At 43.7% G+C, this 27,652-nt stretch overlaps 1 protein-coding gene across 5 annotated transcripts in view; it reads right to left on the bottom strand.

Annotated features, from left to right (window-relative positions):
- Positions 1-26,963, bottom strand: part of LOC137347112 (transmembrane protein 35B-like) — a 60,264-nt gene extending 33,301 nt beyond the window's left edge. The window contains exons 1-3 of one of the 5 annotated variants that reach the window (XM_068011216.1): positions 26,764-26,962; positions 7,250-7,430; positions 7,006-7,116 (exon numbers count right to left, since the gene is read on the bottom strand). In XM_068011216.1, coding sequence (XP_067867317.1) covers positions 7,028-7,116; positions 7,250-7,430; positions 26,764-26,871 — 378 coding nt within the window. In that variant the 5' untranslated portion in view covers positions 26,872-26,962 and the 3' untranslated portion in view covers positions 7,006-7,027. Of the gene's footprint in view, positions 1-7,004; positions 7,117-7,249; positions 7,431-26,534; positions 26,737-26,763 lie in introns of those variants that run through there. The other 4 variants (XM_068011217.1, XM_068011213.1, XM_068011212.1 and 1 more) reach the window with 4 other exon arrangements.
- Between the last annotated feature and the right edge of the window lie 689 nt (positions 26,964-27,652).

Below are 27,652 nucleotides of genomic sequence, written 5' to 3'. Positions count from 1 at the left end.
AAGAGAGAAGAGAACTTCCAAGGAGAGGAGAGAATTCCCAAGGAAGGAGAGAAGACCACAATCCAGCTCAGCTTTCCAGCACCTCTCTAAAAGTCCACTGTGTCAACTCATCTCAAGTCTTTGAAGAAAAGTCTGCTAAATTAATTCTGAACGCCGCCTGAAAAGACTGTTATAAAAGATCCCAGTGACCCATCTGCGTGTACTCAGAGGCTAGACTGTATGCCAATTTTGGAACACAATATATCTCATTTGCTGTTTCTTCAAGATTGAGCAAACATTCAGCTCCAGTGGTTTTTTTTGTCTGTAATAGAGCTCTAAAAACAAAAATTCTTTTATTTTTCTGGTTAAGTTTAGTTTAGTTTAGAGATACAGCACTGAAACAGGCCCTTCGACACACCGAGTCTGTGCCGACCATCAACCAACCATTTATACTAATCCTACACTAATCCCATATTCCTACCACATCCCCACCTGTCCCTATATTTCCCTACCACCTACCTATACTAGTGGCAATTTATAATGGCCAATTTACCTACCAACCTGCAAGTCTTTCGGCTTGTGGGAGGAAACCGGAGCACCCGGAGAAAACCCGCGTAGACACAGGGAGAACTTGCAAACTCCACACAAGCAGTAGCCAGAATTGAACCCAGGTCGCTGGAGCTGTGAGGCTGCGGTGCTAACCACTGCGCCACTGTGCCAGTGTATATGTGTGTGTGAGGGACTAAGGTAAAAAGGGGACTTTATAATATTTCAATCTGTGTGTTTATGCTTTACTTCATTACTGGTTAAGACTTGTTTTATAATAAACTGATAATTTTGTTGCTTATTAAAGAAAGCTGGTTGATGTGTTTTATTCTAGGATAAAAATAGAGTCTAGGATTGACCACATCGGTAAGTGGGAAAAAATTTAAATACATGTTGTGACCCGTGGAGAAGTGGAACTAGAATAAACAGTGCACTCCTCCCGCCTCAGTCGTAACAGAGTTTTGAGAAGGTCTTTGTAGAATCAAACGAAAGCAAGAGACAGAGGTTAGGGAGGGAATTCCAGAGGGATAGACCAAATAATTACAGGGCAGTCAGTCTAACCTCAGTAGTGGGAAATTACTGCAATCTATTCTGAAAGACAGGATAAACTACCACTTAGAAAGGTGCAGGTTAATCAAGGACAGTCAGCATGGATTTGTTAAGAGAAGATCTGGTTGGACCAACTTGATTACATTTTTTGAAGAAGTAACAAGGAGGATAGAAGAGGGTGGTGCGGTTGATGTGGTCTACATGGACTTTAGCAAGGCTTTTGACAAGGTCCCACATGGCAGACTGGTTAAAAAAATAAAATCCCATGGGTCCAGGGAAATGCAGCAAGGTGGATACAAAATTGGCTCAGTGGCAGGAAACAAAGGATAATTGTTGACGGGTGTTTTTGTGACTAGAGGGCTGTTTCCTGTGGCATTCTGCAGGGCTCAGTACTGGGTCCCCTGCTTGGTGTGGTATACATTAACAACTTGGACATAAATGTAGGGGGCCTGATCAAGAAGTTTGCAGATGACACAAAGATTGTCATGTAGTAGATAGCGAGGAGGATAGTTGTAGGCTGCAGTAAGATATTGATGGTCTGGTCAGATGGGCAGAAAAATGGCAAATGGAATTGAACCCGGAGAAGTGTGAGGTAATGCATTTGGGGAAGTCAAACAAGGCAAAGGAATACATGATTAATGGGAAAATACTGAGAAATGTAGAGGAAGTGAAGGACCTTGGAGTAAATGCCCACAGATCCCTGAAGGTAGCAGGACAGCTTGATAAGGTGGTTAAGAAGGCATATGGAATCCTTTCCTTTATTAGCCAAGGTATAGAATATAAGAGCAGGAGGTTATGCTGGAACTGTATAATTCATTGGTTAGGCCACAACTTGAGTACTGTGTGCAGTTCTGGTCACCTCATTACAGAAAGATGTAATTGCACTAGAGAGGGTACAGAGGAGATTTACGAGGATGTTGCCAGGACTGGAAAAATGCAGCTATGAGGAAAGATTGGATAGGTTGGGGTTGTTCTCCTTGGAACAGAGGAGATCTGATTAAATGCACAAAGTTTTGAGGGGTCTGGATAGAGTGGAGGTAAAGGGCACCTTAGCAGAGAGGTCACTGACTAGGGGGCATAGATTTAAAGTGATTGGTAGAAAAATTAGAGGGAAGATAAGGAAAGATTTTTTCATCCAGAAGGTGATGGGGGTCTGGAACTCACTGCCTGAAAGGGTAGTTGAGGCAGAGACCCTCAACTCATTCAAAAGGAATCTGGATATGCACCTCAAGTGCCATAAGCTACAGGGCTACAGACCAAATGCTGGAAGGTGGGATTAAAATGGGTGGATCGTTTTTCAGCTGGCACAGCCACGATGGGCCACGTGGCCTCTTTCTGTGCCTTAAGCTTTCTATGATTCTAAGTCTCAGCCAGTTCAGTCGCCAATGGTGAGGAAAGGGAAAGGAGGAGTGGCGGTGGGAGCAAGTACATGTAAGGACAGACTCGGGATCGACGTGCTCCATAGGTACATAGGGTTGGAGGAAATTGCAGAGGTTGGATGGGAAAGGCAACAGAGGGATTTAAAGACAGGGATCAGGATTTCAAAATTAATTCATTGGCAGACTGGAAATCAATGTGTGTCATTGAGGATGCATGAAGAATGGAAACAAGGGTGAGCACTGCAGGGTTATCACCTCCCATGGAACTGCATTTCAGCACAAATTGGCACCTTTAGGAAAGAAGGAAAGATTATACAACCTTGGATTCTGGCTTCGAGCTTTAGTGTCACGTATCTAATATTCTGGTTACTGTTCATCCCTGACTATCCAATACTCTGTGCACAGCTCATCTCTTAATTACACAGCACATGAACCTGAATACTTAATACAATTAACCAACTGGTTGATTAAGTGTAATGATGAATGAATTGAATTGCTACCCTGCATTTTCCTACTGTCTCACACAGACTGTAGTCAAGGCTGGTTATAGGTTGTGACAATGTGCCATCCTATGATTTTCATAACCTACTGTGCCCACTGTGGTTTTACCTAGAATCAGGTGAGATTTTTAAATATCGATGCACTTTCTAGCAAGAATCACTAGATAATGATCAAAAGTGGGAATCCTGGTTGATTCCCTCCACAGCCCCGTCACTAGCCAGTGGCACAATGTGGGACTGAAGTCCGGAGAAAAGTGGAAGAAACCAGTGGGAGTTGGGAGGCAGATGTGACAACAGTCAGAAGCCTGGGGTTGCCATCTGGATATTTCTTCAGCACTGGGTCCATTTTCAAAACTGCCAACCATGGCATTCAGCTATAATAATAATAATATAATGGCATTCAGCTTCCTGTTCTGTTCAATTGGAGAGAGTATTCTGAGTTAACATTTCAGGTTGATGATTTTCAGCATCTTTCCCTGTCCAATCACAACACACATTTACAGACCAATGAAATGCACACGTTATTCTTCCACCTCCTGACAACTGTCACTGATGGCCCTATCCTGTGCCCCATCTCACCCACCTCCTCTCCTGCTGAAACCCTCATCTATGGCACAAGTACTGATTTCTCTACTCATCAACTGCCCCACTCTATTCCTCACAACCTCTGTCTAATTCCTCTGACTTGAAACATTGGGCGGGATTTTCCTGCAGGCTTCAGGACCCTGCCATCAGGTTCAAATGGGGATCAGAAACCCACACTGTGTAGGAAATAGTCCCTGAATTAGTCAATTAAGGGCAAGAGGGTGGGCTCATGATCCAATTAAGGATGGTGGTCAGGCTCACAAAGCTGGAGATACTGCAGCTTGAAAGCAGCAACAGGATGCCATGGCAGATAAACGAGGGAGAGGGCACCCCAAAATGGAGCTGCCCTCTCTCCAAGTGTTTCAAATTTAAAATAAAAAACACTTTTGCAGCCAGGCCACTATTGTAAGGGGTGATGGGGAGCGTAGGATGGCCATTGCCAGAGGCCAAGAATACTGAACACCAGAGCTAGCAGACCAGCAGCACTGCACCATGGGGAGAAAGATAGCACCACGCATGGAGGTGACATCATCACACATGGAGATGAGATCAGCACATGTGGAGAGGACATCATCACACATGGAGATGACATCATCACCGGCCTCCTAAGCCCGCAACTAAAAAATGCACAAGAACCACCTGGGTTTGAGAGTATAATGGATTAATTTCAAGTGAAAGTTGCTGGTGAGAACAGCAAACTGAATCACAGTATATTCCTGGCTAGTCGTTGCCTTTCAGATTACTGTATTTTGCGAAATTACTTTAGGTGCATGCCTCATTAAATAATTCTTCTGTCTTAGCCCTAGTATTCTGGACATAAAGGGATCCAGTACCGGACAGTGGAGAGACCAGCTAAATACCAGACTGTCCAGTATAAAACCGGATGAATGGCCACCCTACAGGGTGAGTGGGGGTACCCTTCTACAGGACAGCCTGCAGCAGCTGCTAAACACAGTCAGGGAGGGCCTTTGGAAAATCCCAGTTGGCCTCCAACAATAGGCCTTTAATTAGCTTTAATTGGCTACCCGCCACACCCCACATCCCGCCTCCGGGAACATGGCCCAGGGACAGGACGGAGCTGAGGAACTGGCAGACCGGCTGGCAGCACTACCCACTGCACCCCCATCCCACCTCCGAGAACATAGCCTAGGGACAGGACGGAGCTGAGGAACTGGCACACCGGTTGGTGGCACTATTTTGAGCACCCACCTACCTCTGTTCCTGGCTTCGGCAGGGCCTAGAAATGCTGCCCATTAACTCCGTTCCTCTCTCCACAGATGTTGCCTGGCCTGCTGAGTATTTCCAGGATTTTCTGTTTTTATTTCAGATTTCCAGCATGTGTAGTATTTTGCTTTTGTTTGTACAGAACATTCTGTCCAGTCTCTAGACTGACTAGATCACATTCTGAAGGCAAACCAATAAAGGGCCCTCAAGTGCACTGCAACACTCCTTCTAATTGGGTGGCTGATGCATGAAAGCAACATCCTGATTGGGCCAGATAATAAGCCTCCTTCTGAGTACAGAAATAGATGGCTTGGGCCGTAGATCTCTGGCTTAAGGAGAAGCTGCGAGGAACCGATGGGGAAGTCAATGAGTAGAGCATTAGAGAAAATAAATATGTGTGCCATGGATGAAAGTTTCAACAGGAAAGGTGAGTGAGTTTTTTTATTATTCGTTCGTGGGATTGTGGGCATCATTGGCTAGGCAAGCATTTATTGCCCATCCCTAATTGCCGTTGAGACGGTGGTGGTAAGCTGCCTTCTTGAACTGCTGCAGTCCTTGGGGTTTAGGTACACCCACAGTGCTGTTAAGAAGGGAGTTCCAGGATTTTGGCCCAGTGACAGTGAAGGAACGGCGATACAGTTCCAAGTCAGGATGGTGTGTGACTTGGAGGGAAACTTTCAGGTGGTGGAGTTCCCATGCATCTGCTGCCCTTGTCCTTCTAGGTGGTAGAGGTCACGGGTTTGGCAGGTGCTGTCAAAGCAGCTATGGTGAGTTGCTGCAGTACATCTTGTAGATTGTACACACTACTGCCACTGTGCATCGGTGGTGAAGGGAGTGAATGTTTAAGTTGGCGCATGGGGTGCCAATCAAGCGGGCTGCTTTGTCCTGGATGTTGTCGAGCTTCTTGAGTGTTGTTGCAGCTGCACCCATCCAGGCAAGTGGAGAATATTCCATCACACTCCTGACTTGTGCCCTGTAGATGGTGGATAGGCATAGGGGAGACAGGAGGCGAGTTACTCGCTGCAGAATTCCCAGCCTCTGGCCTGTTCTTGTAGTCACAGCATTTATGTGGCTGGTCCAGTTCAGTTTCTGGTCAATGGTAACCCCCAGGATGTTGATTGTGGGGTATTCAGCGATGGTAATGTCATTGAACATCGAGGGAAGATGGTTATATTCTCTCTTGTTTGAGATGGTCATTGCCTGCCACTTGTGTGGCGCGAATGTTACTTGCAACTTATCAGCCCAAGCCTGGATATTGTCCAAGTCTTGCTGCATCTGGACATGGGCTGCTTCAGATGGAGCACAAAATAGGGCCATCAGTGACAATTGTCAGGAAGTGGAAGAATAATGTGTGGATTTCATTGGTCTATAAATATGCATTTCAATTGGACGGGGTAAGATGCTGGATATCTTGGGTGGTGATTTCAAATAAACAGTTTACTAGATCAGTTCAAAATTGGATGAGTGGAAACCTGGACATTTAACGGATATACTGCTAGCATTAGGGGAGACAAGAAGCATATGCATTCAAGGTTACAGGCTGTTACAGCCACCAGAAAGTTCAAAGTTTTATATTTCAAAACAAATTGAATATAATACAGTATGGGTAGCAGAGGAGGCTAAATTCACTAGTACACTGTTCTTCTGCCGCTGGAATCTGGGTTTAAATCCATCCCAGACTCCTGGAATAAAATATTACTCCCTTTTTTAGTTGTGAGCATCTTATAGGACATGAGGTTCACTTTAGATCCATTTGTCCAGAGCACAAACTGCCCGATACAATTCAGAGACTGCGATGCATAGGGAAATAAAATCACCCCGATACAGTAAGAAGGCAGTGCAAAGCATTCCCTCTGTGGCTTTGCAACTTTGCACTTGGCTGCGCTATTCTTACATGTGTTTTTTCTAAAAATTGGGCAGCCAAAGTGGCCTTCAGAAGATGACTACAGATGACAAAGGATAGTCGGCCTATCTTAACTAATGCATCCAAAAGGAAAAACCTGCAGTTCCCACCATCACAATGGCTCTTGAATGATGCTTAAGGTTTTCTCCTCCACTGCTCTTTGTGGATCTATTCCAAATGTCAAATACACCTTGTGAAGAAATTCTTCCTGACATCAGTCATACATTTGCTGATTGTCAATTGGAATCTCGTCCTAGTTCCAATTTTACCTTGAAGTAATGCTCCAGGCTTACCTTTTCTATATTGTTTAATATCTATCGACAAGATCCCCCTTATTCACCTTTGTTTGAGGATAACGAGACTCATTTCTCCACTCTACCCTCCCAGTTCACTTCTCTGATTCTGGGAGATCTTCTCGGAGGTCTGACGTGCCTCCAGAACGTGAAAGTTTCTGTTTGTCAGTAAAAAGAATGAAGGAATATCAGAGGTTCATTAATTGATCAATGTGCTCACAGCAGACCCTGTTGTAATCACGGCTGGGTCCGACTGAAGCGCATTTTATTGGACTTTACGTCAATTCTTACCCATCATAATGACTGCAAGGATAATATTACTGATTTCCTGCAGGATCCTAGGCCCAATCGCAAGCAGCAAACCTCCAATCAATTCGATCCAGCCCACTACAATTAGGCATTGCATGGGCTCTAACTTGATACCCCATTCGTTTAATGGGAACACTGCAGCAAGCTTCACAAACTCATTTACCTGTTGAAGAAACACAGATAAAGGGAAAGAAAATCAACACATTTTAAGGCAAGAAACAAAGTCACTTCGATATATAGGAAGAGGCTAATTAAGCGAACAAGTTTCTCAAAGTACCCCTCAATCACTTCTCTCTCCAGAAATACATCCAACTGTCCTTTTAACCTAGTTATACCATTTTCTTAATTGGTCTCAACTAGTATCTATTCCATTACTAATGCACTTTAGACAAAATATAGGCTGACATTCCAGTGCAGTACTGAGGGTGTCCTGCCCTGTCGGAGGTGCCATCTTTTGGATGAGATGTTAAATCTAGGCCCCGTCTGCCCTCTCAAGTGAATATAAAAAGTCCCACAGCATTATTTCAAAGAAGAGCCGGGGGTTGGGGGGGGGAGGGTTTACCCCAGTGGCACAGCCAATATTTATCCCTCATCCAACATCTAAAAACAGATGCTCTAGTCATTACCACATGACAGTTTGTGGGAGTTTGCTGTGTGCAAATTGGCTGCACGTCTTTCTTTCTATAAGCAAGTTTACTAGACATCCCTTCTTACAAGGAACATCCTCATTTTAAATTTGAATCCCTCCTCTCCCGACACTGGCTTAGAATTCCACAGCTTGCAACTGGCCTATCAGTACCTCATCCAAGTGGTCATTTTCCACGAGAAGGCCTGGTCTATTAGGGGCTGTAAAGCTGTGTGTGCTATCTGTAGTGCCATGGTTAACACACTCAAACTAAATTTCTGTGTTTTGCTATTTTTGAAATGGTTATCCACTAAGTGAATATAGTATGCATGAGCATTTGATGCAAATACAACAAGCAATGTGTGAAAGCACACAGTGGAATGTCAACTCAAAGTACTTATTAATTTGCCAATGGCGAGGGTGAGCACAGCTACATGCTGCCAGAGAGAAACCACAGGCCAATAATGCAATTTACATTGAACAGAGTTCAGGTGTCTGCACATTGAGCGCAGGTCACATCCTCAGAGTCACAAAGGCACTGAAGGAGGCCACTCGGCCCATCCAGTCCGCGCAGACTCTCTGTAAAGCAATCTATCCCTGTAACCCTGTAAGTTTATTTCCCTCAAGTGCCCATCCAATTTCCTTTTGAAATCATTCATCATCTCCGCTTCCACCACCCTCGTAGGCAGCGAGTTCCAGGTCATTACCACTTGCTGCATAAAAAAGTTCTTCCTCACATTCCCCGTATGTCTCTTGCCCAAAACCTTAAATCTGTGTCCCATAGTCCTTGTACCATCAGCTAATGGGAACAACATTTCTTTGTCTACTTCTCTAAACCTGTCACAATCTTGTACACCTCTATCAGATCTCCCCTCAATCTCCTTTGCTCCAAGGGGAAAACCCCCAGCTTCTCCACCTTAACCTTGTAGCTAAAATCCCTAATCCCTGGAATTATTCTGGTAAATCTCCACTGCATCCTCTCAAGGACTCTCACATTCTTCCTAAAGTGTGGTGACCAGAACTGGATGCAATAATCTAGTTGTGGCCTCACAAAAGCTTTATAAAGGTTCAGCATAACTTCCCTGCTTTGGTACTTGTCATGAAGACCCCCAACTGCCAAGAATGAGGCATATTAATTTTGTCATATGAACATCAACTTTAAACTGTTGCTGAAATAAAGAGATGACTTGTTTGAAGAGACCAGCAGTGGCTGGAAGAACATTTACATACTAAAAGTTGATGTTTGGAGAGACGAAAGAACTACTCCATGGTCCAATTAACCCAAATGGGTTTTGATCACCAGACATGAAGGTATAAAGAAGCTTGCATTCCAGGGTCTGCTGAGATGATAGAATCCACAAATGCAGAAGTAAACCAACTGGTCACATGACTAACCACCTTGTCCAGGCTTTTTGAATTAGACACAGGACAGTTTGAATTGAGACTGCAGAGTGTAACTGAAGCTGGAACAAGACAACCTCTCTCCTGGCTGGCTCTCTTTCGCTTTCTCCCAAGCCACCGGACCCACGGAAGACACGTAAACTTCAAGAGAGAAAAGACTCCTACATTGAAACAAGTTGAAGCGTGAACTGCACCTGAACGAACAGCAAGACCTACCGGCAACCAAAGACTCCACATTGAACTTAAAGGACTGTAACTACCAGATATTGCCTCAAACTTTTCCCCGTTATTCTTTTCTACTTTCTCTGTCTCTATCTGTGTGTGTTTATTGTGTATGCTTGCTAGCATGGTCGCGTCGCATATTCGTAGTCATTAACCAAGTTTACGATTAATAAACTTCCACCTTTTTTGTTTAAATCTAAGAAAGTCTGTCTGATTTCTATGCCTTACAATTGGAAAGTGATGAACAAGGATTCACTGAGGGAGAGCTAAAACATGGTGTTTTTAAAAATTAAACCCTATTACAGTTAAAACAGGCAAAGGCTGAAAGGGAACCCCCTAGACCCCTTCTCACCTGGTTGTAACATACTAAATACATTTATTTATGAATCCCAAGAGTCCATATGCTTTGCTAAATACTCTATCATTATGTCCTACCACCTTCAAAGATATATGCACATGAACCCCTGTCCCTGTACACTCTTTAGAATTGTGCCTCTGCTTAACCCTTCCTCCAAAATGCAACACCTCACAATTCTCTGTATTAAATTCCATCTGACACTTGTCTGCCCATTCTGCTAGCCTATCTAAGTCCTGTTGCGGTCAATTTGCATCATTCTCATTGTTGCCACACCTCCAAGTTGAGTATCATTGGCAAATTTTGAAATCTTATTCTCTCTGCCAATATCCAAGTCCTTGACATATATTAAAAAAAACAGTGATCCTAGCACTGACCCTTGGGGAACACCACTGCCTACCATCTTCCAGCCTGAAAAACAACCATTTACCATGACTCGCTGTTTTCTGTCCTTACGCCAATTTTTTTTATCCAAGCTGACACTGATTCCTATTCTATGAGCTTCAGTCTTGTTAATTAATCTTTTATGTGGTACTTTGCCAAATACTTTCTTAAAATCCATATAGACAACACCTACTGCATTCCCTTCATCAACCTTCTCTGTTACTTCATCAGGAAATTCAATCAGATTAATCAAGCATATCTGCCTTTTACAAATCTGTGCTGGCTATCCTTAATTGACTCAAACTTTTTCAAGTGCCTTGGTTAACAGTGGGGAGTGAGGTGTGTGAAAGGGAAGTGGGTCCCGCCAGCTCCAGTAGGCAAGTGCCTTTTATAGCACTCCTTGTGGACCAGGAGAAACAGTGCCTCAAGGAAACTTCTAGCCTCTCCACTGCTGATTCCAGGCACTCTCTAGCCCCCGCTACAATCACAACCAACTTCCACTCCAGTCTGCAGCCTGCCCCTTCATCCCCAGCTGCAACCTTCTGCTACTGATATTGCTGCCCAGCAGGCAGACAGCCTGTCAATTTGGCGACTAGCTAGGTGGGAAATGGAATAAAAAAAACCATAACAAGGTCCTGTTGCTACATTTGGCAGGACCTCTGCATCCCCAGCCTCCCCCCACCCCACCACATCCTCCCCATGAATATCGGGGCTGATATTTCAGCAGGGTACACGTTCAAGCTGCATCTTACAATGGAAAGCCTGCCATGCTCACACCTTCCAAGAACTTCACCTATCAAACCACTGTAGTACAAACATGGTCACCTATTAACAAACAGTTTGGGCACTGAGAAGCCATCAATAAGCTTGCAGTTTGGGAAAAGAAGCACGGTGGCATCAGGCTGTTGGGGTGAAAGGAGACTGATGCGTCGGGCGCCTGTTTGATCTGTGAGCATGTTGACGGATATTGTAGCACTTGCTGTAATAAGGCACAGCTGAGAGCAGAGCCTTCCCTATGCTGCAATAGACCTACAGGATGCCTGCTCCAGATGGCAACAGCTCTGCAACTGACATCCTGCTGAACCACCCGAGGTGGAGCCAATATCCTCAGTCATGGCAGGTAGGTGAAGCAAGGTCTGTACATGTGTTTGGGGCCTGCTGATTTCTCCACAAGCCTTTTTTAATCTTGTACTACATAAACTATTAAAATAAACAAATTTAGCACAAGGAGTTAAAAAAAATTGGCTCCCTAAAATTCATTTTGAAAGGTTAAAGATTTTAATGACAAAAATGTGAAATAAATCTGTAACAGCAGCAACGCTACACTAAAAAAATTGGAGAAAATAAAAAGCACAAAGCTTTTACCACTTTAAAGAGCTCCTGTGTGCATAAAGCTTTTGACGATCCTCGTCCAAACAAAGGGAAAAGAACAAAGCTGACACCAATACTGCATTATGTGTTATGTGCTCTTCGAAATAAGCCCGAAATCTTAGTGTGACTTATTCACAACTTGTGTCCAAGCTCTCAGTGCCACAGGCTGCTCCCCCATCGCATTAGGCCACTCGGATACATGGTGAGTTAGCACCTGTAGTGCAACTGTGGTCTTAGTTTTTGATTGGAGTCATCTGAGATTAAATAGTTTACCATCCATTCGATAAATAAGCAGCACTCCAGCAGGGAGCTCGTCTCTATTCAGACGGAGCGCGGCAGCTAGGGAGATTGAAAAAAAGAGTTGGGGCAATGACACAACCTTGTTTGACTCCTGCCTTAGCCTCAAAGGAGGCTGTGACGAGCCGTTGCTAAGGATCACTGTTCGCATATCATCATGAAACAGGCGAAGGATGGTGATGAATTTTGGAGGGCATCCATTCTTCAACAGAATATTCCAGAGTGCCTCACAATTTACAGAGTCATACAGATGCGGTCATAATCCCTACCTTACAGTATGGGGCTGAAACAGGGACACCGTATCAAAGGCACCTCAAAGCACTGGAGTCATATCATCAATGCTGCCTGCGGAAGATCCTACATATCAAGTGGGAGGATAGGCACATCAACATCCGTGTCCTCTCACAAGCAGGCACCATAAGCATCGAGCATATGATTATTCGTCATCAGCTTCGTTGGGATGGTCATATAGTTTGGATGTCAGATACCAGACTCGCAAAGCAGGTCATCTTCTCCCAGCTCTGTCAGGGCAGATACACCAGAGGAGGACAGAAGAAGCGCTTCAAGGATGTGCTGAAAGCCAACATGAAGAAATTCAACATTGACATCAGCTCCTGGGAGACCATCGCCCTGGTCTGAAGCAGATGGAGGTAGAGTCAGTGGGAAGGGTCCCAGCATTTTGAGCCCCAACGACGACAAAATGAAGAGGAAAAGCGAGAGCGGAGAAAAGAACAAGCCATGACCCAAACTAATAAAACATGACCAGACATCCCACATGACAACAAATGCCCTAGGTGCCATAAAGCCTGTAGATCCTGAATTGGCCTCATCAGCCATCTTCAGATTCATGAAAAACTATCATCTTCACCTGTTAGCCAACAGAGCAACTATATGGCACAGGAGCCACAGGTAGCAATTCCCCCCTTCCTAATTCATGGGTGATATCGCTAACTGTAGTGCCTCAACAGTTGCTCTGGTTAAATTTGGCTAACCTTAGTACAGATGGGGATCAATCAAAGACCTTACTGGCCAGTATGCCTCAGCATGCAGGGCAATCCCAGGAAGCTGCTTCTGGTGAAAATTCACCACAGAGATTTTTAGCAGTGCAATAATCAATCCACGCAGATCCTTTATGTCAAAGAAGTTCCTTCTCTCACTCCAGCTGAGCAATATGGAACGCCCTCAAGTCTCCTTTGTGCAGGGACAACCAAATCCGTCAATCTGTCTGGAATGAAGTTTAAATAACAAAGTGGTAATCAATAGATATATCTCAGCTAAATGAACTGCTTACAAACCAATCTATGAACAGTCAAACTCTGAACCCACCAATGCAAAACTTATAACTTCACTGGTCATTAACAGAGACGCAAGCCCTAAATTATACCATACGAATATCAGTGAACCAACACTTAACACATCCATATGAAACACTGCCTTTCTAATGGAGAAAGAAACTTCATTCAATCAAGGTAAATATTTGGACGCTAATAATAATAGGTATAATTTCAAAGGCCTGAGTTTCAACAAATAACTGTCATCTCAGAGGCTACTTTTAAGACTCTTGGAATCATCCACATTTATTCCCACACAGGCAGGGACCACAGCTCATGAATAATTTGTCTGTTCTCTTCTATCATAATTTCACACCTCCAGAAATAGCACAATAATGGGTTGTTTCAGAATGAACTGCCCAAATTTGGATTCAGACCTGGTGAGGTAAACTACATTTTTAATTAAAAGAGATACTCCATGCTGCAAATAACTTTCATAGATGAAACATTCAACCAGAGTCTAGTTTTTTTTCCTCTTTAAATTTCATTTAGCAACTTTCTAACACAATGGGGAAAGCGCCACAACATCAACCTGATGTCAGCAGATGATACCATTTATTGCTGTTGAAACAGCATTTGTTCACTTTCAACAAAGCACGCGATATAATTGTTAACATGCAAAAAAACATGAATTCTCCTTCTGTTTAACTATTAGTCAAATTTGCTTTTCCAGAGATCTCCAAATTAAAAGGCTTTCCTGCTCACTCAGGCTTGCTCTCTCCCTCTTTCCAGCAATAAAGGAACGCACAACTGGTAAAACACGTACAGGCAATACACTGCAGACCATATACAGCTCAAGAAAAGTATTATAATTGATGCAATATTTAGTTACAGCATTTACAATTGATTCAAGTCTTTGCCTGTAAATCTATGTGGAATGTTAGAAAACTGCTTTGATGTGCAATGTTCGAGCAAAGCTGGTGGTATAGCTAGATGAACTCCTTAAGAGGTAGATGGTGAGCCCAAAACTGTGTTACAAAGTGCCATTTATCAACAGGGATGGAATGAGGACAAAGGGCAAACAGATAGCACAAGATGAGAAGAGACAGCTGACCACATGGAAAGCAGCAAACAGCAGCCACATAGTACTGGAAAACAAAGCACGAGCAAAGGAACAGAAAAAATTGCAACCAGATGGACTAAAATTTCCTTCAGGAGGTGCACAGCAGTGAACACCTAATGAACATTAGGAAACGTGAAAAATCAACAGATCATGCTAGTTACCTATTTTCTTTCCTTTCTTAATCGCAAGCACTAACCCATGTTTAAGTTTACATAAAGGGAAAATAAATAAGACCGGGTATTATAACTGTGGAATGAAGGTCAGACTCTGGTTTGTTTTGGCAACACATATTTTAGATTGTTAATATTTGCAGAAAATGCGTCAGCAGGTCTCAGTAGAAATGACGATTGTGATACACACACATTTTATAAATGAAAGGCTAATAGTAAAAGCTTTGGGGCCAGATGTCAGTAAACAGGCTCGAGGATCAAACAGCCTGGAGGCTGTAGAGCATGTGGTTAAAATCACGTTGGAAATACATGCATAATCTTTGAACATGTAGAATTGAGTTCTATCTACATTTGTAGTTAAACCTGATGGAAAATAGCCCAAACTAAGTGCCAGGATGCAACTCAACTGAACTGCCTTGGAAGCATTTCCACGAAAGCATGAAAAAGAGTGCAAGTGGCCTAGATCAGGCTGCTCACCAGATGAGCAGAATCTGCTGAGAGCAGTGACTAAAAGTGAAATTTCAATTTGTATGAGCTAGCACATCAGAGAAACGACATGGGGAGCCATGACAGATGAGAAGTTGCTACAAAAGCTTATGAATAAAACCAGATAAGACTTACTGATCCTTAAAATATTGTTACCTGGTGAGAAAGGGGTCTACGGATCCCTCTCGGTCTTCACCTTGTCTTATCGTAACAGGGTTTAACTTTAAACACATTGTTTTTTTCAGCTCCCGCTTAGTGAATCCTTGTTCACTAACTTCCAATTATAAGGCAAAGAAACTAGCCAAACAGGTTTTCTTTGGTTTAAAGAAAAAATATTGAACTTTATTAAACTTAAACTCTAATTCGGTTATCACCTACGGATACACGACATGCCCACGCTAGCATGCATACGTGATACACACATGCTGATAAAGACAGAAAAAAGCAGCAGAAATAAAGTGGAAAAGTTTGAGACAATATCTGAAGAAGGTTTTGTTTACTGTTCTTCGAGCTTGCTGTAAAGTCCTTGATTGTAGGTAGGTCTTGCTTTTCGTTGGGGCCCAGTATTCTTCTTAAACCTTGTTCGATGTAGGAGACTTTTCTCTCTTGAAGTTCATGTGTCCTCAGTGGGTCTAGAGGCTTGTGAGAAAGAGATGGGTGCAGACAGGAGAGGGCTTCTCACTCCAGGTGCAAACAGTCTTTCTGAGTTCAAAAGTTCTGTGGCTGGTTCAAAAAACCCTGGATCAGCCAGTTAGTCATGTGACCAGCTGGTTTAACCAGTCCTGGCTTTTGTGGATCATATCACCTTCACAATCTCTGGAATGCTGTTCCTCACACCTTCAATGTCTGGTGATCAAAATCCATTGTGGGTTGAATGTGTCAGGGAATGGTCCTTTTGTTCCCACAAGCACTGTCTGTTAGTATGCAAATATTTTTCAGCTAAGTGTCTGGCAGCCCTTGTAACAGGCCTTCTCTTCGTCCCAGCAAGTTTAAAATCTATGTTCACATGACAAGATTAATATGCCTCATTCTTAGCAGGTGGGGAGTCCGAGGGAGACGGAGGGAGGGCGGAGCACAGCCCGAGAAGCCAGAGGTTTAAAAAACACGCCAAATCAGATTTGGAGACCAGAGTCTGAGAGAGTGGGAGAGTGAAGCACAGCCCGAGGAGCCAGAGGTTTAAAAAACGTGCCAAATCAGAGTCTGAGAGAGTGGGAGAGCGGAGCAGGGGAAAAATCGAAAAGTGACATTATAGAGACGTCACAATCAACAGAGAGGGCAGGGAAGAAGCTACCTGTTTGCATCGGAGCTGTGGGTATAAATAACTTAACTCGGGGATTTCGCGGCCTAGTCACCGGGGAGCGGAGGTACAGCAGACCCGGAGGGGCGGAGCATCGGAGCTGTGAGTATAAATAACTTACCTCGGGGATTTCACGGCCTAGTCACTGGGGAGTGGAGGTAGAGTGGACCCGGAGGGGCGGAGCATCGGAGCTGTGAGTATAAATAACTTACCTCGGGGATTTCACGGCCTAGTCACTGGGGAGTGGAGGTAGAGTGGACCCGGAGGGGCGGAGCTACTTTCACTGCTTCAGTGTTCCAACTGAAACTGAGAAAAATCTGAAAAAAGTGACGTCACAGGAAAACTGATAGGGAATCTGCACTAAATTTGAAAAACTAATTTGAAAAATTTGAAAAACTAATTAACTAAAGTAAAGTAGAGATGGCAGGGCAAGTGATGTGCCATAGCTGCATGATGTGGAAGCTGGTAGATCCCATTGCGAGCCACAGTGACCACACCTGCAGCAAGTGCTTGCAGCTCAAAGAACTTCGGCTCAGAGTTGATGGGCTGGAGTCCGAGCTTCAGACACTGCGGCACATCAGGGAGGGGGAGGGGTTCCTGGACACTGTGCTTAAGGCAGTCACACCTCGTAGATTAAGTATCTCAAATTCGGCCAGTGGTCAGGGACAGGAGGGTGTGACTGCAAGTGAGGCAGGTAAAGGGATCCTGAATTCAGCAATGGAGGAGCCTCAGCTCGTGACCTTGTCTAACAGGTAGGAGGTACTTGCTCCCTGTGTGGATGAGGAAAAGGACTGTAGGGAGGATGAGCAAACTGACCACTACACCGTGGGGATCAAAAAGAAAAGTGGTAGTGGTAGGGGATTCTATAACTAGGGGTACTGATAGCATCCTTTGTAAGCAGGACCGAGAGTCCCGCATGGTGTGTTGCCTACCCGGTGCCAGGGTGAGGGACATCTCTAACTGGCTTGAAAGGATATTGGAGAGGGAGGGGGAGGATCCAGTTGTTGTGGTCCACATTGGGACAAACAACGTAGGCAAGACTAGGCAAGAGGACATGGTTGGGGATTATCAGGAACTATGAACAAAATTTAAAAACAGGTCCTCAAGGGTTATAATCTCTGGATTATTACCCGAGCCACGTGCAAATTGGCATAGGGTAAAGAAAATTAGGGAAGTAAACATGTGGCTAAAGGAGTGGTGTGGGAAAGAGAGGTTCCATTTCATGGGGCACTGGCATCAGTATTGGGACAGGAGGGAACTGTACCATTGGGATGGGCTCCACCTGAACCGATCTGGGACCAGAGTCCTAGCGGAAAGGATAAATAGGGTGGTCACTAGGACTTTAAACTAGTAAATGGGGGGAGGGGGAGGCCTCAGGGGAAGTCAATACAGTTTCAAAACAAGTAACAGGGAGAAGAGTAAAGAAACAGTCAGGAACCCTACTTCAGGAACTGCAGGTAATGGCAAAACTGCAAGAAGTATACTGGTTAAACCAGAAGAGAGAAATAACAAACCGTCGAATAAAGCATCAGTGCTGAGGGACAGGTTAGGGGGTATAGCCCAAATAAGAGTTCTATATACAAATGCACAGAGTGTAAGGAATAAACTAGATGAGCTGCAGGCGCAAATTCAAATGGAAGATTATGACGTGGTGGCCATTGCAGAGACGTGGCTGCAGGATGGTCGGGACTGGGAACTAAATATACCTGGTTATAAAGTTCACAGGAGGGACAGGGAAAATGGCAGAGGGGGGTGGAGTAAACTTACTGATTAGAAATAATATCACCTCATTGGTGAGGGAGGATATAATGAGGGGAAAGCATCCAGTGGAGACCTTGTGGGTGGAACTGAGGAACAGAAAAGGATCTAAAACTGTAATAGGTGTTGTGTGTAGACCCCCGGTAGCAGTTCTGAGGTGTTAGATTGTATAAATGCACAAATTAGGCAAGTGTGTAACAAAGGCCGAGTAGTATTAATGGGGGATTTTAACTTACACATAGATTGGGAGAGGCAGACGAGCACCTGTCAGAAAGGTAGTGAATTTCTGGAATGTGTCCAGGATATTTTCCTACAGCAATATGTCCTAGATGTAACAAGGGGACAGGCAATATTAGATTTAGTTATGAGTAATGAGCCAAATTTAATTAGTAGCCTAACTGTGCGTGAACATTTATCAAATAATGATCACAACATGATCGAATTCAAGGTAACATTTGAAAGTGAAAAACACGAATCAGCTACTAGAATTTTAGACTTGGGTAAGGCTGACTTTAATGGAATGAGACATAGACTGTCCACGGTAAACTGGGTGGATCTGTTAATGGGTCAAACGACTGAAGAACAGTGGAGAATATTTAAAGAAACATTTAACGAAATACCCTTGAGAGGAAAAAGCTCTACTTCACAGAAAAAAACAGCCATGGACAACTAAAGAGATTAAAGATAGCATAAAACTAAAAGAAAGGGCTTACAAAAATGCAAAACGCAGCACAGATCCGGCCGAATGGGATCAATACAAAGACCTGCAAAGGGTCACAAAGCAGCTTATAAGAGCTACTAAAAGAGATTATGAAAGGAAACTTGCAAGGGACATCAAAATCAATGAGAAGAAATTTTATAGTTACATAAAGGGAAAGTGGGTGGTCAAGAGCAATGTAGGCCCACTAAAAGCTGAAACTGGAGATATCGTCATTGATAATGGGGAAATGGCAGACATGTTGAACAATTACTTTGCCTCAGTATTTACAGTTGAAAAGGAGGATAACTTGCCAGAAGTCCCGAAAAAATTAATAGCCAATAGGGGACAGGGACGTAATACAAATAACGTAAGTAAAACATCAGTAACAAGGAAATTAATGGAACTAAAGAGTGAGAAATCCCCAGGACCTGACAGTTTCCATCTGGAGGGGAGCACATTGTAGATGCCCTAACTATAGTCTTTCAGAGTTCCTTAGATTCAGGTGTGGTCCCTCTGGATTGGAAAGCTGCACATGTCAGTCCACTTTTTAAGAAGGGTGAAAGAGGAAACCAAGGAAATTACAGACCAGTTAGCCTGACATCCGTGGTGGGGAAGTTGCTGGAGTTTATAATCAAGGATAGGGTGACTGAACACCTAGAAAAATTTAAGTTAATCAGGGACAGCCAGCATGGATTCATGACGGGAACGTCATGCCTGACAAATCTCAGTGAATTTTTTGAAGAGGTGACTAAGGTAGTGGACAGGGGAATATCTATGGATGTTATTTATATGGACTTCCAGAAGGCATTTGATAAAGTCCCACATAGGAGACTGTTAACTAAGGTAGAAGCCCATGGAGTTGAGGGCAAATTATTGACATGGTTAGGAAGTTGGTTGAGTGGTAGGCGACAGAGAGTGGGGATTATGGGAAGGTACTCTGATTGGCAGGATTTGATAGTGGTGTCCCACAGGCATCTGTGTTGGGGCCTCAATTATTCACATTATTCACTTACGACTTGGATGATGGCATAGTAAGTCATACATCCAAATTTGCTGATGATACAAAGTTAGGCGGCATTGTAGACAGTCTAGATGATAGCATAAAATTGCAAGGAGAGATTGACAGACTAGGTGAATGGGCAAAACTGTGGCAGATGGATTTCAATGCGGTCAAGTGTGAGGTTATCCATTTTGGACCAAAAAAGGATAGAGCAGGGTACTTTCTAAATGGGAAGAGGTTAAGTCCAGTGGATGTCCAAAGAGACTTGGGGGTTCAGGTGCATAGATCTTTAAAATGCCACGAGCAAGTGCAGAAAATAATCAAAAAGGCTAATGGAATGCCAGCCTTTATATCTAGAGGATTGGAGTATAAAGACGCAGAGGTTATGCTGCAGCTGTACAAAACCCTGGTTAGACCCCACTTGGAGTACTGTGAGCAGTTCTGGGCACCACACCTTAGGAAGGATATATTGGCCTTGGAGGGAGTGCAACATAGGTTTACAAGAATGCTACCTGGATTACAGGGGTTAAATTACGAGGAGAGATTACACAAATTAGGCCTGTTTTCGCTAGAATTTAGAAGGGTAAGGGGTGATCTGATTGAAGTCTTCAAGATATTAACAGGAAAAGACAGGCTAGATAAAGATAAACTATTTCCACTGGTTGGAGATTCTAAAACTAGGGGGCATAGTCTAAAAATTAGGAACAGGCTGTTCAGGAGAGATGTTAGGAAGCACTTCTTCACGCAAAGGGTGGTAGAGGTTTGGAACTTTCTCCCACAAACAGCAGTTGAAGCTAGAACAGTTGTTAATTTTAAATCTGAGATAGATAGATTTTTGTTAAGCAAAGATATTAAGGGATATGGGCCAAAGGCTGGTATATGGAGTTAGGCCGCGGATCAGCCATGATCTCATTGAATGGCGGGACAGGCTCGAGGGGCTGAATGGCCTACTCCTGTTCCTATCTTCCTATGTTCCTATGAAAAGATATTTACAAAAACATAAAATGTGGCTTTTACTTTAAGGAATGCGGAATTTATTGGATTGGAATCAACTCCTGAGAGCTGTGCGTCGAATGGAAAAAGTATCTGAATGTACAGACTGATGTTATTTCTATAAAATGTGTCATCCAATGAGAAACTCTCCAGAAGGTAACTCTAATGTTGGAATTTACAGGCAAAATCACCCAAAAGAGAGGTGTGATACAAGATTAGGAAACTTGAAAATAGAAAGTACAAGAATTGATCCATTCCACATGAAGCAAAGTGTAAAGTCCATAAGCATCAAAAACTCTCAAAATTGCCAAGAAGTATTTCAAATTTAAAATAAGCGCCAACTACCCCATCAGCCTCTGTAACGAGCACTCCTTAAGCTAATCACCTAATAGATTAGATTAGATTAGATTAGAGATACAGCACTGAAACAGGCCCTTCGGCCCACCGAGTCTGTGCCGACCATCAACCACCCATTTATACTAATCCTACACTAATCCCATATTCCTACCAAACATCCCCACCTGTCCCTATATTTCCCTACCACCTACCTATAATAGTGACAATTTATAATGGCCAATTTACCTATCAACCTGCAAGTCTTTTGGCTTGTGGGAGGAAACCGGAGCACCCGGAGAAAACCCACGCAGACACAGGGAGAACTTGCAAACTCCACACAGGCAGTACCCAGAATTGAACCCGGGTCCCTGGAGCTGTGAGGCTGCAGTGCTAACCACTGCGCCACTGTGCCGCCCCTGATACAATGAGTTCGCACAATGCTACTCTTCCAGACAATAGCCCAAGTCCGGCAGCTCTCACATAGCCAGTTATAAAACCATATCTACATTACACCCTGATGCAGTTCAGATGCTAGGATGGATGACACCAACGTGACCTGCCCAGGTTGCTCTCCTGTTCTGGTATTTCAAGTTGCTGCTAGTCTTCCCTTTGGAGGTCTTCAGTATCTATTTTCCAGGTGCACTGATGCATTGAGCAGCTCAACATGTTCAGTGGGCCACTGAAAGAGGGAGCAAGATCTATGAAAGTCATAGATCTGCACTGCTGCCTAGTCTACAGAGGCAGGTTAATTGCTTTGAGGAGTGCCAGTGATGATCGTGGAACTACTCATCAGCACTCAACACAAGAGGAAAAAAACACCACTTAAGAACTAGAGGTGAACCATCTGGGGATGGTGAAGGGGGAAGATAAGGAGGGGCTGCTCATTCTTCACCACCTCCTGAAGTAAATTACCATCTCCTGAAGTATAATATTTAGCTATACACCCCAACTCTATCGATGGCCATGTCACTGATACCTTTCTCCTCTCCCCTCCCTTACCCATGCTTTTCCCTTCAACAGTACTGGTTAACGGATGTAAAGATACTGCACTCTGAAGATTATTCAGCTAACTGAAATTGATAACATTTCTGTGGTGCAATAGTCAGCTGATTACAACTGTTGTCAGTGATTTAACCCTTGCATTACTGCTGTACTCTGCGTGCAATCCTTGTATTGCTTTTTTCGAGTCTTGTTGGTCCTTAATAATCTGCTGATCAAAACACACCTCCTATGTTAACATTTAGTCAATATGATTTTTGATATCTGGTGACAAAGGATTTAATCATTCCTGCTAATAGGAAATGCAGTCACTTTGAAACAATTTTACACATATTGATGAAATTTTACAATTTCATTTTGCCAAGTAGTGCTAATGGAAAAATGCTGTGAATATTAAATACTAGGAGCCTCTCTTGAGGATGCCAGTGATCTTCTTGGCACATAGAAACAGGGAGAAGGATACCACACAATTATCAATTCCTGCTGGCAAACTATAGGGCTTAAAATTCCTAAAAGTGCATTTATATAGCGCTTTTAACATGGAGAGTCCCAAGAAGCCCATGTGAAAAATCTATGCTGAGTCATAAAAGGGAAAATTAAGTTTTACCAAAACCTTAGTCAAAGGGTTGGAATTTAGGAGGAGGGGTGTCTTAAAAGGAAAGGAAGAGGAGTTTAAGGCAGGAATTGCAAAAGTATGGGGCCTAGACACAGCTGCCAATTTTGAAGCCCTGAGGAGGGGTTGGGTTTTGGGGGTGGTCAGGCATGCACATGAGATTGGAATTATTAGAACAGAGTTTGGGAGGGATTGCAATACTGGAGGAGGTTACAGAGATAAGAAAGGGTGAGGCCATGGAGGAATTTAAACAGCAACTCCTTGTGTTTATATAGTGCCTTTAAATTAGCAAAACATCCCAAGGTGCTTAAACACAATGATGATCATTTTAAATTTGAGCTCAATTCACAAGAGGTTTTGTAAACTCTCAAATTAAAATAACAAATATGTATATTAATGGGGAAAAAAAATCAAAAACAGATGGAGCCACATGTTTAACATGGCATGACATTACACATCTGTTCAGCCCACAACTGGGAGTAAGGGTTTCTTACCCAGATGTCTGCTTTTAGCTCTGCCTTGGCAAGGACTCTAATTTTGTGGGTAGACGGCTCAATTTTCACTGCCAGTGAATTTAATCACATCAGCCAGTGGGAAAGATCCCTGACAAAGACCCAAGTGTATTTCTCCACGTGGGATGGGTTCAGCCACAAATAAACCCCATTTTGCTAAGTTTCACAGATAGAAATCAGTTACAGGTGGTTAGGTGTAATTTAAGCAGCAGCTCTGTACTGAATCTAATTGCATTTAACAGGGAAGAACATACTGTTAAATTCCATCTATTTTTGACTGAAAGCACTACTATCTTGGTTGCCAAAGTTGTAACAATAACAGGAACGCAGCTGTTGGGGGGGAAGTATGTCTTTTTAAAAACAATGTATCGGTGTTCCCATATGAGGGGAAATGTTGACATGCAAGCTCAGTTCATGACACTGCTCCTATGAGCGATGTTTCACTGGCAGGTTCACACCAGAATGAACACTGTCTTGTTCCTCTCAAGGGTTATTTGGTGGGGGGGTGGGGATGGGGGAGCTGGGGCAGGCACGAAAATGGAATTAAGGCCACAATCAGATCAGCCATGATCTAATTAAATGGCGGAGCAGGCTCGAGGTGTGCGAGAAGGGCTGATGCGTTGTTCTCTCCGATCTTCCACATTTCCTTGTGAAAGAGTTTTGCACATCATTCTATCCTCGGATGGTTTTGGCTTAGCTGATCTGTGCCACAATGTCATATGCTATAGTTGACAGTAGTGCCTTTGGGTTAAGTATGGAAACATATCTGCCCAAGTTTTCTATTCCCGATTGGGTTCAAATTACTTTTGCTGCCTCTGTAGATGTCCAGTGAAAACAGGATTGAGCTTTTCTGTGGTGCCCTCCACAGTCAAATAGCCACTGGCACTCATTTTTAGTGCCAAACATGATAGATGGACACAGAGGCACAAAAGGGGTTACTCCCTTAATGGAGCCAACACCTTGAGGTACAAAGGGTAAACTTGGCTTTTTGTTTTTAAAAAGTATCAAATCTGCTTTTGTGCCAGGAGCTCACTGTTCCAAACCTGCACACCACCATACTGCAGGCATGGTAAGCTGCCCCTCCAATATAATGAGTCACCGTGCCAGCTCTGCACAATGAAAATCCAAATAATAAACATGAAATCGTGCACCCAAGGCTTTTGGCATTTTAATTAAGCTCTTGCAGCAAGACTACAACTATCGTTAGCCTACATTCTGGACCTTTCTCTTGTGTCTTTCTTCAGTTTCTCTCTGATCTCTGGTCATGCTTTCTCTGTGCTCATCTTGTCCATGAGATTCACTTCTTGTTCTTTTGGCCCAATTGACACTAAGTTGCTGACCACCCAACATCTCTTCCTGGCACCGTGCCCCACCACCCCACATCCACCCTCATGACATTGCAAATGCTTCCCTCTTAGTTACTGTCACATGCCCTTTTCAAAATGGCCATCACCCCACCCCCATCAAAAAATCCATTCTTAACCCCTTTCAATTTGCAATCTACCAACTCATCTGCAACCTCTCTTTCCTCACAAAAGTTCTTGAATGTGATGTTGCCTCCCAAATCTGTATTTGTCGTCCTTGCAACTCTGAGTTTGAATCTCTCCAATCAGTCCCTGCCACCGCACTGAAATGGCCCTTATCAAAGTTATAACTGACATCCTTGGTGACTGTAATGCATTATTCTTCAACAACCTCTCTTCAACCTTTGACATGGTTGACCACGCCATCCTCCTCCAATGCCTTCTCTCCATTACCCAGATCAGTGCATTGCCCTGGCTTGGTTCCACGTTTACCTATCTGATTGTAGCAACAGCATCTCCAGCAATGCCTTCTGTTCCCACCTCCACATTGTTACTTTCAGTATTTCTCACAGATCAGTCCTTGGACCCCTCCTCTTAGCATCTAGAGATAGGCGGTCAGCTTTCACATCTCCACTAAGACACCCAGCTCTACAACTCCACCATTTCTCTCCATCCTGCCACTATTTCTGTGCTGCCAGACCTCCACTCCTGATGAGCTGCAATTCTCCCCAGTTGAAGATTGGGAGGAGCAAAATTATCACCTTCACCCCCTCTCTACAAAGTCCATGCGAGCACCACTGATTCCATTTGCCTCCTGCCAGTGACGCAGCGTGAACCGGGATGTTTGAAATCTTGGCATCCTAGTTGATCCCAAGCTGAGTTTCTCCATTACAAAGACTCCCTACTTCCATCCCCATAGCATTGCCCGCTTTCACCCCCTGCCTCAGCCCAGCTGCCACTGTAACTCTCAACCCTGTTATCTCTATATTCAAATGTTCCATGCTCTCCTGGTCAGCCTCCCATTCTTCACCTTCTGCAAACTTTAGCTCATCTAAGACTCTGCTGCCCATGATCTAACCCACACCAATTCCTGCTCAGTCCCCACATCCTTGCTGACTTACATTGGCACCAGTGCCCCATTGCCACCAATTTAAAATTCTAGGCACAATGTTTAAATCCGTTCGGAGCCTCTCCCCTCCCTTTCTCCGGAATCTCCTCCAGCCCTATTAACACCCGCAGAAATTTCTGTTCCTGACTCTGGTCTTTTGCACAGTTCCCATCCCTTCACCCCACCACTGGGGTCCATGCCTCTAACCGTCGAGGCCCACACTCTGGAATTCCCTCCCTTTTACCTCACCATCTCCCTCTGCTCTTTAAACCCATTTCATCAACCAAGCTTTTTGGTCGCCCCTCCTAATATCTTTGGCTTGGCATCCATTTTTTTCCGTTCTCTCATTTCCCTCCCCTTCCCCCCCCCCCCTTAAAAAGGAGGTACATAAATGCAAGTTGTTGTTGTAAAGGTACATAAATGCAAGTTGTTATTGTAAATGCTCCACCCTCTCTGATCACTTTCGAAAGCCGCCTTGGTTCACTTCCCCTTAACGCAGCTCCTTATTTTAAAAAAAACTTTTAAAAAAATCCTTGGGAGCTTCACTGTATTTAAAAACTTTAAAAATGTTAATGCAACTTCTCAGTGCTGCTGGTTTGGGATTCATTCACATTTACCCACGCCTTTCAGTGCTTTTTAATTGCTTTTTACTTTTTTTTAAAAAAAAACAAGTAAAATCCCTACTTTAACTTGATGAGTGTTTACTCTCAGAGCGACACACATGTTAAAGACATCAGTTTGAGTCAGTTTCACTGAAAACAAAATGTGAAACACACTCGGCGCGAACTGCAGACTGAAATCAGCCCCAATCTCTTACACCGGCGATGGAAAAGTGCAATCCATTTGGGAATATTATAATTACAGTGAATGCAAAATTTAACAAGAATGTTGCACATTCACGCGGATCGGATCATTGATCTTAAAAGTGTTGCACAAACCTACATCTCCCGTCCTTTTTATTCCTCGATCCTGCTTTGCAGTAGCTCCTGATTTTTTATGTTTGTTTTCAACATTACACCTAGACCTACCCATAACTCAGCAGCTCTCCTCTTTTGGGTTAATTTAGCGCCAAAATAGCTATGTATAAAGCAACAAGAAGCTGCTCTGCAATAGCTGCAGCCCCGGGTCGGAGGTGCCTCCTCTCGCCAGCGCTGCTCCTGCTCATACCCACCGCCTCCGCGTACAGTGAGGGGAAGATCCGATCCGTCAGCTTCGTGGCCCCGGTGAACATAAAGAAAAGCCCCAGAAGGACGCGGACAGCCACGAACACAGGCGCCATGATCACCGATTCACCAAAGAAAACTCGCAACAAGAAGCACGGCGCAAGAGCTCTTAAAGGGACACACACAGACCCCAGCAAGCAAGCATTGGCTCAGCCCAACTCTTGGCATCCAGCCCTCTGTCACACCTCAGTGCAAGCCCACGCCTTTAGAGCGATTTTTTTATTTGTTTAAAATGTGATTTTTAACTTTTTATTGCATCTCATTTTTAAAGTAAGCCTTACTCCCAGTTTAAATAGGCTTTTAATGTCTTACACTTTTCTGATAAATCTCACTCCGGATGTTCACTTTACCTCTTATGTTGACAGTTCTGATTGCAGCATAAGAACATAAGAAGTAGGAGCAGGAGTAGGCCATTCGGCCCCTCAAGCCTGCCCCACCATTCAATAAGATCATGGTTGATCTGCCCCAGACCTCAACTCCTCTTTCCTGCCAGCTCCTCATAGCCCTCAACTCCCCGATATTTCAAAAATCTATCTACCTCCTCTTTAAATACTTTGTGATCTAGTCTCCACAAGTCTCTGGGGCAGAGAATTCCAGACATTTGCCACTCGTTGAGAGAAGAAATTCCTTTGCATCTCAGTTTTAAATGAGTGTCCCCTTATTTTGTAACTATGTCCTCTAGTTCGAGATTCCCCCACTAGTGGAAACATCTTCTCAACATCTACCATGTCAAGCCCCCTCAGAATCTTGTACGTTTCAATAAGATCACCCCTCATTCTTCTAAACTCCAATGAATAACGGCCTAACCTGTTTAGCCGTTCTTGATAAGTCAACCCC

Source organism: Heterodontus francisci, chromosome 31, assembly GCF_036365525.1.
Source record: "Heterodontus francisci isolate sHetFra1 chromosome 31, sHetFra1.hap1, whole genome shotgun sequence".
NCBI lineage: Eukaryota > Metazoa > Chordata > Chondrichthyes > Heterodontiformes > Heterodontidae > Heterodontus > Heterodontus francisci.
Note: the sequence above shows the minus strand (reverse complement) of the source record. Positions and strands in the feature narration are given on the sequence as shown.